This window comes from Rhamphochromis sp. 'chilingali' (genome assembly GCF_963969265.1).
Source record: "Rhamphochromis sp. 'chilingali' genome assembly, chromosome: 1".
Classification (NCBI taxonomy): domain Eukaryota; kingdom Metazoa; phylum Chordata; class Actinopteri; order Cichliformes; family Cichlidae; genus Rhamphochromis; species Rhamphochromis sp. 'chilingali'.
In genome coordinates, this window is record NC_137929.1 from 72,500,482 (window position 1) to 72,514,974 (window position 14,493).

General features: G+C 49.6%; 1 protein-coding gene across 5 annotated transcripts in view; it reads left to right on the forward strand.

Annotated features, from left to right (window-relative positions):
• LOC308396192 (disks large homolog 4-like) overlaps positions 1-10,302 on the forward strand; it is a 78,631-nt gene extending 68,329 nt beyond the window's left edge. For 2 of the 5 annotated variants that reach the window (XM_080881331.1, XM_080881332.1), the window contains 9 exons: positions 330-426; positions 1,151-1,327; positions 7,620-7,657; positions 8,182-8,229; positions 8,323-8,424; positions 8,502-8,674; positions 8,754-8,863; positions 9,335-9,426; positions 9,513-10,302. In XM_080881331.1, coding sequence (XP_080737457.1) covers positions 330-426; positions 1,151-1,327; positions 7,620-7,657; positions 8,182-8,229; positions 8,323-8,424; positions 8,502-8,674; positions 8,754-8,863; positions 9,335-9,426; positions 9,513-9,619 — 944 coding nt within the window. In that variant the 3' untranslated portion in view covers positions 9,620-10,302. The remainder of the gene's footprint in view (positions 1-329; positions 427-1,150; positions 1,328-7,619; positions 7,658-8,181; positions 8,230-8,322; positions 8,425-8,501; positions 8,675-8,753; positions 8,864-9,334; positions 9,427-9,512) is intronic. The other 3 variants (XM_080881335.1, XM_080881334.1, XM_080881333.1) reach the window with 2 other exon arrangements.
• The last annotated feature ends 4,191 nt before the right edge of the window (positions 10,303-14,493 follow it).

Here is a 14,493-nt window from a genome sequence, read left to right on the forward strand (position 1 = left end):
GAGAGCCAAAGAAGGAAAGTACTTGGCTTGATGCTACTTTGAATTGGAGCAGTACTGTTACTGATGACGTATCACAAGTCCACGAGAACGCAAGTACACACAAGTACATGCAAGTACACATAAGTACACACAAGTACACACAAGTACACACGAGTACACATATTGAGAAACAGCAGGGTCTCCTGATCCATCTGTGAGCTGTGATTGGCCTGCAATGATCCTGATGGTTGGTCCTGCTCACTGTGTGTAAAGACCTGTGATCATGTGACCCTTGTACCTGTGTGACCTTTGACCTTGACCCTGTTTAAACTCTGAGTGTGTGTTTTCAGAGTACAGTCGCTTCGAGGCAAAGATCCACGACCTGAGGGAGCAGATGATGAACAGCTCGTCCGGCAGTCTGAGGAACAGCCGCACCTTCTACATCAGGTAACCTGAGCTCACCTGTGACACACTGAGACACCTGGACCAGGTCTCCTCAGGGCAGCACGCCCGGCCTCTTTCATCTGTTCCTACTGTGAATGAGTCAGAATGACCTCACAGTCATGACGCCTGTGAACAGGTGTGCTTTACTCCATCATGTGTCACTCAGCTGTAACCATCAACCATCTAGATTCAGAGATGGATGCATCCAGCAGATTATTCCTTTACCAACAAATCTAAAACATGAACACATCAGGAGCACCTCAGGTTCAGGATGGGTTTGAACGCAGGCTGGAGCTGCCAGGGATCGAACCAACAACCTCAGAGGACGAGCCGCTCTGCCTCCTGAAACACAGACACCACGTTTATGAGTATACTATACTTGTGGGGACCAACAGCCATCATGGGGACTATGAAGACATGTTTGAGACTCACAATGTGGTTTTAGGGTCACAGTTATGGGGACGCTTTCATTTTTGATGGTTAGGGTAAGAAATATGTCAATTGATGTCCTCACTAAGATATGAAAACAGGACTGTGTGTGTCTGTGTTTGTCGGTCCGAAGTGTGTGTGAAGAACACACAGAGAACTTCTGGAACAACTTCTGACTCCAGATCAGCTAAATTTAAATGACTCCCAGTCAGCTGACAGTCTGAGGCAGTCACATGACCTCCTGAGGTCCTCAGAGGCGATGAGCGGCGTTCTCCATGGCGTGCTGTGTGTGTTACAGGGCGCTCTTCGACTACGATAAGCAGTGGGACTGCGGCGTGCTGTCTCAGGCGCTGGACTTTAACTTTGGCGAGGTCTTCCACGTGATCGACAGCGCCGACGAGGAGTGGTGGCAGGCACGCAGGGTCAACCAGCAGGGGGAGCTGGAGGAGCTGGGCTACGTCCCCTCCAAGCACAGGTCAGTGAATGCTGCACACACACACACACACACACACACACACACACACACACACAGGTCAGTGAATGCTGCACACACACACACACACACACACAGGTCAGTGAATGCTGCACACACACACACACACACACACACACAGGTCAGTGAATGCTGCACACACACACACACACACACACACACACACACACACACAGGTCAGTGAATGCTGCACACACACACACACACACACACAGGTCAGTGAATGCTGCACACACACACACACACACACACAGGTCAGTGAATGCTGCACACACACACACACACACACAGGTCAGTGAATGCTGCACACACACACACACACACACACACACACACACACACACACACACAGGTCAGTGAATGCTGCACACACACACACACACACACACACACACAGGTCAGTGAATGCTGCACACACACACACACACACACACACACAGGTCAGTGAATGCTGCACACACACACACACACACACACACACACAGGTCAGTGAATGCTGCACACACACACACATACACAGGTCAGTGAATGCTGCACACACACACACACACACACACACACACACACACAGGTCAGTGAATGCTGCACACACACACACACACACACACACACACAGGTCAGTGAATGCTGCACACACACACACACACACACACATACACAGGTCAGTGAATGCTGCACACACACACACACAGGTCAGTGAATGCTGCACACACACACACATACACAGGTCAGTGAATGCTGCACACACACACACACAGGTCAGTGAATGCTGCACACACACACACACACACAGGTCAGTGAATGCTGCACACACACACACACACACACACACACACACAGGTCAGTGAATGCTGCACACACACACACACAGGTCAGTGAATGCTGCACACACACACACACACACACACACACAGGTCAGTGAATGCTGCACACACACACACACACACACACACACACACACACACACACAGGTCAGTGAATGCTGCACACACACACACACACACACACACACACACACACACACACAGGTCAGTGAATGCTGCACACACACACACACACACACACACACACAGGTCAGTGAATGCTGCACACACACACACACACACACACACACACACACAGGTCAGTGAATGCTGCACACACACACACACACACACACACACACACAGGTCAGTGAATGCTGCACACACACACACACACACACACACACACACACACAGGTCAGTGAATGCTGCACACACACACACACACACACACACAGGTCAGTGAATGCTGCACACACACACACACACACACACACACACACACACAGGTCAGTGAATGCTGCACACACACACACACACACACACGGGTCAGTGAATGCTGCACACACACACACACACACACACACACACACACACACACACAGGTCAGTGAATGCTGCACACACACACACACACGCACACACACACACATACACAGGTCAGTGAATGCTGCACACACACACACACAGGTCAGTGAATGCTGCACACACACACACACACACACACACACACACACAGGTCAGTGAATGCTGCACACACACACACACAGGTCAGTGAATGCTGCACACACACACACACACACACACACACACACACAGGTCAGTGAATGCTGCACACACACACACACACACACACACACAGGTCAGTGAATGCTGCACACACACACACACACACACACACACAGGTCAGTGAATGCTGCACACACACACACACACACACACACACACACACACACACACACACACACACACACAGGTCAGTGAATGCTGCACACACACACACACACACACACACAGGTCAGTGAATGCTGCACACACACACACACACACACACACACACACACAGGTCAGTGAATGCTGCACACACACACACACACACACACACACACACACACAGGTCAGTGAATGCTGCACACACACACACACACACACACACACACAGGTCAGTGAATGCTGCACACACACACACACACACACACACACACACACACACACACAGGTCAGTGAATGCTGCACACACACACACACACACACAGGTCAGTGAATGCTGCACACACACACACACACACACACACACGGGTCAGTGAATGCTGCACACACACACACACACACACACGGGTCAGTGAATGCTGCACACACACACACACACACACACACACACACGGGTCAGTGAATGCTGCACACACACACACACACACACGGGTCAGTGAATGCTGCACACACACACACACAGGTCAGTGAATGCTGCACACACACACACACACGGGTCAGTGAATGCTGCACACACACACACACACACACACACACACACAGGTCAGTGAATGCTGCACACACACACACACACACACACACACAGGTCAGTGAATGCTGCACACACACACGGGTCAGTGAATGCTGCACACACACACACACACACGGGTCAGTGAATGCTGCACACACACACACACACACACACACACACAGGTCAGTGAATGCTGCACACACACACACACACACACACATACACAGGTCAGTGAATGCTGCACACACACACACACACACACACACACACGGGTCAGTGAATGCTGCACACACACACACACACACACACACACACAGGTCAGTGAATGCTGCACACACACACACACACACACACACACACAGGTCAGTGAATGCTGCACACACACACACACACACACACACACACACACACACAGGTCAGTGAATGCTGCACACACACACATACACAGGTCAGTGAATGCTGCACACACACACACACACAGGTCAGTGAATGCTGCACACACACACACACACACACACACACACACACACACACACACACACACACAGGTCAGTGAATGCTGCACACACACACACACACACACACACACACACACACACACACGGGTCAGTGAATGCTGCACACACACACACACACACACACAGGTCAGTGAATGCTGCACACACACACACACAGGTCAGTGAATGCTGCACACACACACACACACACGGGTCAGTGAATGCTGCACACACACACACACACACGGGTCAGTGAATGCTGCACACACACACACACACACACAGGTCAGTGAATGCTGCACACACACACACACACACGGGTCAGTGAATGCTGCACACACACACACACACACAGGTCAGTGAATGCTGCACACACACACACACACACACAGGTCAGTGAATGCTGCACACACACACACACACACACAGAGGTCAGTGAATGCTGCACACACACACACACACACACACAGGTCAGTGAATGCTGCACACACACACACACACACACACACACACACACACACACACACACACACAGGTCAGTGAATGCTGCACACACACACACGGGTCAGTGAATGCTGCACACACACACACACAGGTCAGTGAATGCTGCACACACACACACACACACACACAGGTCAGTGAATGCTGCACACACACACACACACACACAGGTCAGTGAATGCTGCACACACACACACACACACACACACACACACACACACACACACACACACACACAGGTCAGTGAATGCTACACACACACACACACACACACACACACACACACAGGTCAGTGAATGCTACACACACACACACACACACACACACACACACACACACAGGTCAGTGAATGCTACACACACACACACACACACACACACACACACACACACAGGTCAGTGAATGCTGCACACACACACACACACACACACACACAGGTCAGTGAATGCTGCACACACACACACACACACACACACACACACAGGTCAGTGAATGCTGCACACACACACACACACACACACACACACACACACACACACACACACACAGGTCAGTGAATGCTACACACACACACACACACACACACACACACACACACACACAGGTCAGTGAATGCTACACACACACACACACACACACACACACACACACACAGAGGTCAGTGAATGCTGCACACACACACACACACACACAGGTCAGTGAATGCTACACACACACACACACACACACACACACACACACACACACACACAGGTCAGTGAATGCTGCACACACACACACACACACACACACACAGGTCAGTGAATGCTGCACACACACACACACACACACACACACAGGTCAGTGAATGCTGCACACACACACACACACACACACACACACACAGGTCAGTGAATGCTGCACACACACACACACACACACACAGGTCAGTGAATGCTGCACACACACACACACAGGTCAGTGAATGCTACACACACACACACAGGTCAGTGAATGCTGCACACACACACACACACACACACAGGTCAGTGAATGCTGCACACACACACACACAGGTCAGTGAATGCTGCACACACACACGGGTCAGTGAATGCTGCACACACACACACACACACACACACAGGTCAGTGAATGCTGCACACACACACACACACAGGTCAGTGAATGCTGCACACACACACACACACGGGTCAGTGAATGCTGCACACACACACACACACACACGGGTCAGTGAATGCTGCACACACACACACACGGGTCAGTGAATGCTGCACACACACACACGGGTCAGTGAATGCTGCACACACACACACACGGGTCAGTGAATGCTGCACACACACACACACACACACACACGGGTCAGTGAATGCTGCACACACACACACACACACACACACGGGTCAGTGAATGCTGCACACACACACACACACACACACACACACACACACGGGTCAGTGAATGCTGCACACACACACACACGGGTCAGTGAATGCTGCACACACACACACGGGTCAGTGAATGCTGCACACACACACACACGGGTCAGTGAATGCTGCACACACACACACACACACACACGGGTCAGTGAATGCTGCACACACACACACGGGTCAGTGAATGCTGCACACACACACACGGGTCAGTGAATGCTGCACACACACACACACACACACACACAGGTCAGTGAATGCTGCACACACACACACACACAGGTCAGTGAATGCTGCACACACACACACACACACACACACACAGGTCAGTGAATGCTGCACACACACACACACACACACACACAGGTCAGTGAATGCTGCACACACACACACACACACACACACACACACACACACAGGTCAGTGAATGCTGCACACACACACACGGGTCAGTGAATGCTGCACACACACACACACAGGTCAGTGAATGCTGCACACACACACACACACACACACAGGTCAGTGAATGCTGCACACACACACACACACACACAGGTCAGTGAATGCTGCACACACACACACACACACACACACACACACACACACAGGTCAGTGAATGCTGCACACACACACACACACACACACACACACAGGTCAGTGAATGCTGCACACACACACACACACACACACACACACACAGGTCAGTGAATGCTGCACACACACACACACACACACAGGTCAGTGAATGCTACACACACACACACACACACACACACACACACACACAGGTCAGTGAATGCTACACACACACACACACACACACACACACACACAGGTCAGTGAATGCTACACACACACACACACACACACACACACACACACACAGGTCAGTGAATGCTGCACACACACACACACACACACACACACACACACACACAGGTCAGTGAATGCTGCACACACACACACACACACACACACACACACACACAGGTCAGTGAATGCTGCACACACACACACACACACACACACACACACACACACACACACACACACACACACAGGTCAGTGAATGCTGCACACACACACACACACACACACACACACACACACAGGTCAGTGAATGCTGCACACACACACACACACACACACACACACACACACAGGTCAGTGAATGCTGCACACACACACACACACACACACACACACACACAGGTCAGTGAATGCTGCACACACACACACACACACACACACACACACACACAGGTCAGTGAATGCTGCACACACACACACACACACACACACATACACACACACACACACACACACACACACACACACACACACACAGGTCAGTGAATGCTGCACACACACACACACACACACACAGGTCAGTGAATGCTGCACACACACACACACACAGGTCAGTGAATGCTGCACACACACACACGCACACACACACTGACTGCCACCTCAGGGTGCTTTATACTGTAAGATAAAGACAATAATACACAATGAATCCAGTGTGTGTGTGTGTGTGTTTCAGAGTGGAGAGGAAGGAGTGGTCACGGATGAAGAGCAAAGGTAAAATAATAACACACACAGAGGAGGAGGAGGAGGAGGAGGAGGCGTGGTTATTCATCAGTGACTCCTCCACACACACTCCTGTGATGATAGTTTGACCTCCTGATGATCAGTGAGGAGGAACCTGAGAGCTCAGGAACAGGAAGAGGTCAGAGGTCATTCATCGAAGCTCCATGTTCAGTGTGAGGAAGTTAAATAAAACCTGCAGCCTGTGCTGATGATACAGGAAGTGGAAGTATCTACTTCCTGTTTTCTCCTCTGCGAGGATCCAGAGGAAGTCACTCAGACTCAGAAACACAAAAACACAGAGACGTCCATCAGCTCTGACCTCATCACAGCATCACAGGAACCTTCAGACTGACAACAGGAAGTGACCTCTGACCTCTCTCACTTCTAACCACGTGACTCAGTCAAACTGAGGGTTCATGTAACCTCAGACCCTCCTCATCATCATGTCCCCGTCATGGGTCAGATCTTCGTATGATGTCACTTCCTGTGTTTTCAGGTGTTTCTTCTTCTTGCAGGTAGAGAAGGCTTCGTTCACAGCTACGAGCTCATCACTCAGATTGAAGGTCAGTGTCACCAGTAACCTTTGACCCCAGACTCTAAATCAAACTGTTCCCGCCTCTGACTGTGGGTCACATGACCTCTGTGTGTGTGTTCAGTGGACTATGCCCGCCCCATCATCATCCTGGGACCCACCAAAGACCGCGTCAACGACGACCTGCTGTCCGAGTTCCCCGACAAGTTCGGCTCCTGCGTTCCCCGTAAGGCTCCGCCTACAGGTGGTCGAACAGGAACTGAACAGACAGGTTTCTAATGTGTGCCTCGCTCTCTCTCACAGATACGACTCGCCCTCGCAGGGACTACGAGGTGGATGGGCGGGACTACCACTTTGTGGCGTCACGGGAACAGATGGAGCGGGACATCCAGTCGCACCGCTTCATCGAGGCGGGGCAGTACAACAACCACCTGTACGGGACGTCGGTGCAGAGTGTGCGACAGGTGGCCGAGCAGGTGACAGTCCGCACTTTCCCACAGTGGCCGTTTCCACTCCCACAGTGGCAGTATTGTGACGGTGTGTGTGTGTGTTCAGGGGAAGCACTGCATCCTGGATGTGTCGGCCAACGCCGTGAGGAGGCTGCAGGCGGCACAGCTCCACCCCATCGCTATCTTCATCCGACCGCGGTCGCTGGAGAACATCCTGTGAGTCTAACACGTCACGTAAAATCATGAGGTCAGATCATACTGCTCTCTGACTCCGCCCATAAAGGTCAAATCAGACCAACCTCCCAGATCCAGTAACAGACAGAGGTCTGCAAAAGCAGAGATGAGATTCTGACATCTGCCACCTGGTGATAGACGAGTTGTGCCTCATCCACAGACTCTAGTGTGGGTGCCCAGCTGGGCCCCCACGGGAGACCCTACCAGGGACAAAAAGCCCCCAACACCACAGGTTGCGAATCAGGGAGGTTCTTAATTTTTGATTCTTAAAGTAAATTAAAGTTCAAACATGAAAATCTCAAATGTCATTCAATTACATTCTTTAAAAGAAAATTAATTAAAATTTTACATTTTCTTTTTTTAAGATTTGATTCAAAGTGTTGTGGTTATGTGGGCGGAGCCACAGAGCATTTCATGTCGCTGTGAGAATTAACATGTGTGACACTGGTGCAGGGACTTGAACAAGCGCCTGTCGGAGGAGCAGGCGAGGAAAGCTCTGGATCGAGCCATCAAGCTGGAGCAGGACTTCCTGGAGTGCTTCACAGGTAAAACAACGATTAAGTTCACGAGCGTTCACGTGTGAAACGTACGAGCGTCTCGGGGTTTGATGCCATCTTTGCCTGTCTTCCAGCCATCGTGCACGGCGACAGCTTCGAGGAAGTCTACCACCACGTCAAAGTGGTCATCGAGGAGCAGAGCGGACCCTACATCTGGGTCCCCGCACGCGACAGGCTCTGATTGGCCGACTGTCTTCACGGGAACTGCTGTTAACGTCACGCCCAGGCTCCTCCCTCCCTCCAGCGGGTTTTTGTTTTCTTCTCTGGGAGGGTGACGGGCGCACGCACTGATGGATCAGGATGTTTTTAATCTGAGAGGAGGACAGACTCACACTGATTGGTTTATTATCAGTACATGATGAATCAGAGCCTGTAGACCTGGTACTGAAGTATTTATATCATGCTATTTATTTATTTATCTATTTATTTATTGGTTTGTGTGATGTGAAGATGGTGTGTGTGTGTGTGTGTGAGTGTGCACGTGTTGGTGTGTAGTGTACATACAGACTTGTGTGACTGTAAATAAACGATGGGGCTCAAACACACAGTCTATTTCAGGGCTTAAAGTAACAAACAACCACTGGACTACAACACCCACAATCCTGCTCTGCCTGCACCTCTACACCCCCACGCCCTCACTTTCCACACTTCATCTGCTACTGTCCTCCTCTGCCTGGACTAGAACTCCTCAAAGCACCCTTTGTTTGGACTACAACTCCTCAAACCGCACTGTGTTTGGACTACAACTCCTCAAAGCACCCTTTGTTTGGACTACAACTCCTCAAACCGCACTGTGTTTGGACTACAACTCCTCAAAGCACCCTTTGTTTGGACTACAACTCCTCAAACCACCCTTTGTTTGGACTACAACTCCTCAAAGCACCCTTTGTTTGGACTACAACTCCTCAAACCGCACTGTGTTTGGACTACAACTCCTCAAACCACCCTTTGTTTGGACTACAACTCCTCAAACCGCACTGTGTTTGGACTAGAACTCCTCAAAGCACCCTTTGTTTGGACTACAACTCCTCAAACCGCACTGTGTTTGGACTAGAACTCCTCAAAGCACCCTTTGTTTGGACTACAACTCCTCAAAGCACCCTTTGTTTGGACTACAACTCCTCAAACCACCCTTTGTTTGGACTACAACTCCTCAAACCACCCTTTGTTTGGACTACAACTCCTCAAACCGCACTGTGTTTGGACTACAACTCCTCAAAGCACCCTTTGTTTGGACTACAACTCCTCAAACCGCACTGTGTTTGGACTAGAACTCCTCAAAGCACCCTTTGTTTGGACTACAACTCCTCAAAGCACCCTTTGTTTGGACTACAACTCCTCAAACCACCCTTTGTTTGGACTACAACTCCTCAAACCACCCTTTGTTTGGACTACAACTCCTCAAACCGCACTGTGTTTGGACTACAACTCCCTGTCTTTCCCCCTGCTTCCACTAAAGCACCCACAATCCTCCTTGGTTTTGACTGCAACAACTTTATGCTGACCCACAATCCTCTGTCTTGACCTAAACGCACACAATCCTTCTTGGCTGAACACTGAACTGCCCTCATATGGACTACAGCTCCCATAATCCCCTCCTGATGGACAGTTTGGAGTGAAACACTTCCATTTTTAAGCAAAAACGTCTGGACTGCAGCACCAACACTTCCCAGTTGTGGTGATGGATAAACTCCACCCACAAATTTCTACAGCACAGAAGGACGACATTACCCACAAGTCTCAGCTGATCCAGGCCACACATGCTGCCTGTGGGTCTGTGCTTGACTACAATACCCATGATTCCCTGCTCAGATGGCAGGGTGGAGACTGTGAAATTACTCTGCTGAGGGGAAGGCGGAGCTAAAGGTTGAGGTTGGGGAGAATCAGGGGGCGGGGCATGTGTCCCGCTCACAGGACTCTGTTACCCACAGTGCTTTGGGTGTAGATGGGTTCCAGCGGGGTTTCCCAGACTGAATATCAGGGTCGTGTGAATAATAATAATTATTATAATGAAAGTAATCCTACTTATAGATGATGTAATATCATCACACACACGTGCACTCAGCGGGGTCACCTGAGGTCACGTTAGTTTGTGAGCACTGACAGAAACACTGATGTATCATTAAATCTGAGTATTGATTAGCCTGCCTCACACACACACACACACACACACAAACTCACACACACACTCATTTATGCACACACACACACACTCACACACACACACACACACACACACTCACACTCATTTATGCACATGCACACGCACACACACACACTCTCACATCTCACACACACTCATTTATGCACACGCACACACACACACACACACACACACAAACTCACACACACACTCATTTATGCACACACACACACACTCACACACACACACACTCACACTCATTTATGCACACACACACACACACACTCACACTCATTTATGCACACACACACACACTCACACTCATTTATGCACACACACACACACTCACACTCATTTATGCACACGCACACACACACACACTCACACTCATTTATGCACACACACACACACACGCACACACACACACTCTCACACATGCACACACACACACTCTCACACACACACACAAACTCACACACACACTCATTTCTGCACACACACACACTCACACTCATTTATGCACACACACACACACACACACACACACTCATTTATGCACACACACACACACTCTCACACACACACACACACACTCTCACACACACTCACTCACACTCACACAGAGTTGAGATAGTTTGATGAGCGGCTCGTTGTATAATGACATGAATTAGTTATAAATGAAACTCTTGAAATATTGAAATAAATTCCTTATAAAAGCTGACTGAGTCTCCTCCATGTTGGATCCTGCGTGTTCGTGCACAGCTGACTGCTGACTCCGCCCATCAGCTGAAAATCCTGACAAACATAAATTTATTATATGACCAAGGTGGTGTCATAGATGGAGCTGAGGACCTGCACGTTTAACCACAGGTGATAAATATGAGTGAACAGGCCTCACATGAAACCTGTTCAGCAGACCAACAATCTGCAGGTCATCTATGAATCTAATCACAGGTCATTTTCTGCTACAGAAATGATCCCTATTAGTGCCAACTGTATGTATGCCGAACTAGTGAGGTTACAAAGTAGGGTGGGTGTAAAGAGGATTTAAAGATTTCTTCATTCATTTGAATGGAAATAAAAAGTAATAACAAGTTAAATATTTTAAAAAGTTTAAAAGCTACAGAATGAACAGTAATAGTGGTGTGGTCTTAAAAAGCTGCAAGTTTGGATACCACAACAGTTTCTGGAGAACAAAGTGTGCAGGAGAAACTCCAGTGTGAATGCTGACAGACAAACAGACTGGTTCTTCTATCAATCTGAGCACTCAAAGCACTTTATACAACTAAGGAGCTTGCAAAGAAAAGCGTCTGGACTTCTTTAAGTTGCTTGGAGATGTTTCACCTCTCATCTGAGAAGCTGTTTGCCACAGCTGTCCTGGTGCACACTTTTTTTCTTAGGCCTGCATAAAAGTTAGGCGAGAGAGACAAAACCTGCATCTCAGAATCTAGCGCACACAAACACAAAGCACAGACCCGACGCATCAGAAACAGCGAGCTGTCGGCTTTCAGCCCCGACGGCGCGTCCGTGTGCGGGCTGTTGAGTGAGAAAGCCGAGAAAGAGAAAGCTGATTCTGATGCGTCGGGTCGCTCTGTGTTTACGTCTTTGTGTGGAATCTGTTTATTTGCTCTCATTTGCTGTTTGGTGGTTGTTGAAATAGTTTTTGAGCTTTATTGCTTCATTCAAGCTACTCACCTCTCTCTATCCACCTGTACTTTCAACTGGACCACTGCCAATCAGAGAGGTCCCGCCCCTGACTATCTCTGATTGGTTTCGACTATGATAGGGCCATAATGTGTGTCTGTTGTTGACCACACGGAGACTTTTTTTGCAGAGACTTTTCTTATTTTTTTTACTCAAACAATTGGTCACACTGGTGCGACCTGGGATTTATGACCAAATTGGTCGCACTCTAGAGCCCTGCTCCAAGAGGGACAGTGGACCCCCTATTGATCCTCTTCCTAATCAAATGAGCCAAGGTGTGAAGACGGGTGTGGGTCACAGTTAGCCAGGGTTTAAGGTGAGCTCATTGTGAAACCTAGCTCCACTCTATCATATGATTTCCTGAGGTCAGATGGCCCAGCATGTGAGTGGGTGTTAAGGCGTCTGGGGAGGGAACTCAAAACTGGATGGCCTGTATTTATATAGCGCCTTACTAGTCCCTAAGGACCCAAAAGCGCTTTACATATCCAGTCATCCACCCATTCACACACACATTCACACACTGGTGATCGCAGCTACATTGTAGCCCCTTATCTTCCCTGCTTAGCCTCTTGTGTCCTGTCTTGTCTCGTGTGCACTACTTTTCCCTGGAACAGTCTCTCACTGTCGTTCTCTAAAACCTAACAGAGAATTATGGATTTGATCAACTGGTCTCTGAATGCTATTGACACCCTCTTCTCAACGAGAAGTCTGGGCTCGGGAGAGCCCGAGTGCCCTGGAGGGACTTTCCCTGCCGGATATACGATGGATGGGTGGCAAACCTGGAGGATCTTGTGCCTGGCGGGACTGTCTATCGAGGACGCTGAGGATATTTACCTATTCGGAACCATGATAACAGGGTTCTTGCTGATCAGAGCTGGCTTGGCCCTGACTTATCGGAGAAATAAGAGAGCGGAACCAGCTGTTCAAACCCCCCCTAAGCTGACCGCTGGAATTGAAGCGATGGGACGAGGCGCGGCCTCCCACACCGAACGCAGCATGGTCAACACCTTGGAGACGCTTACAGCTGCCGTGAAGACTCAAACTAACACCATTGAGCGTATGATGGGATACATCAGAGAGGGGCCTGCTCACAATAACACCCTTGAGCGAAAGTTGGATAACATCGCAGAACGGATCACTGCAGCTGTGGGGTCTCAGAACCAAAAGAATGACAACACCACAGAACAGAAGCTTGATACCATCATGGG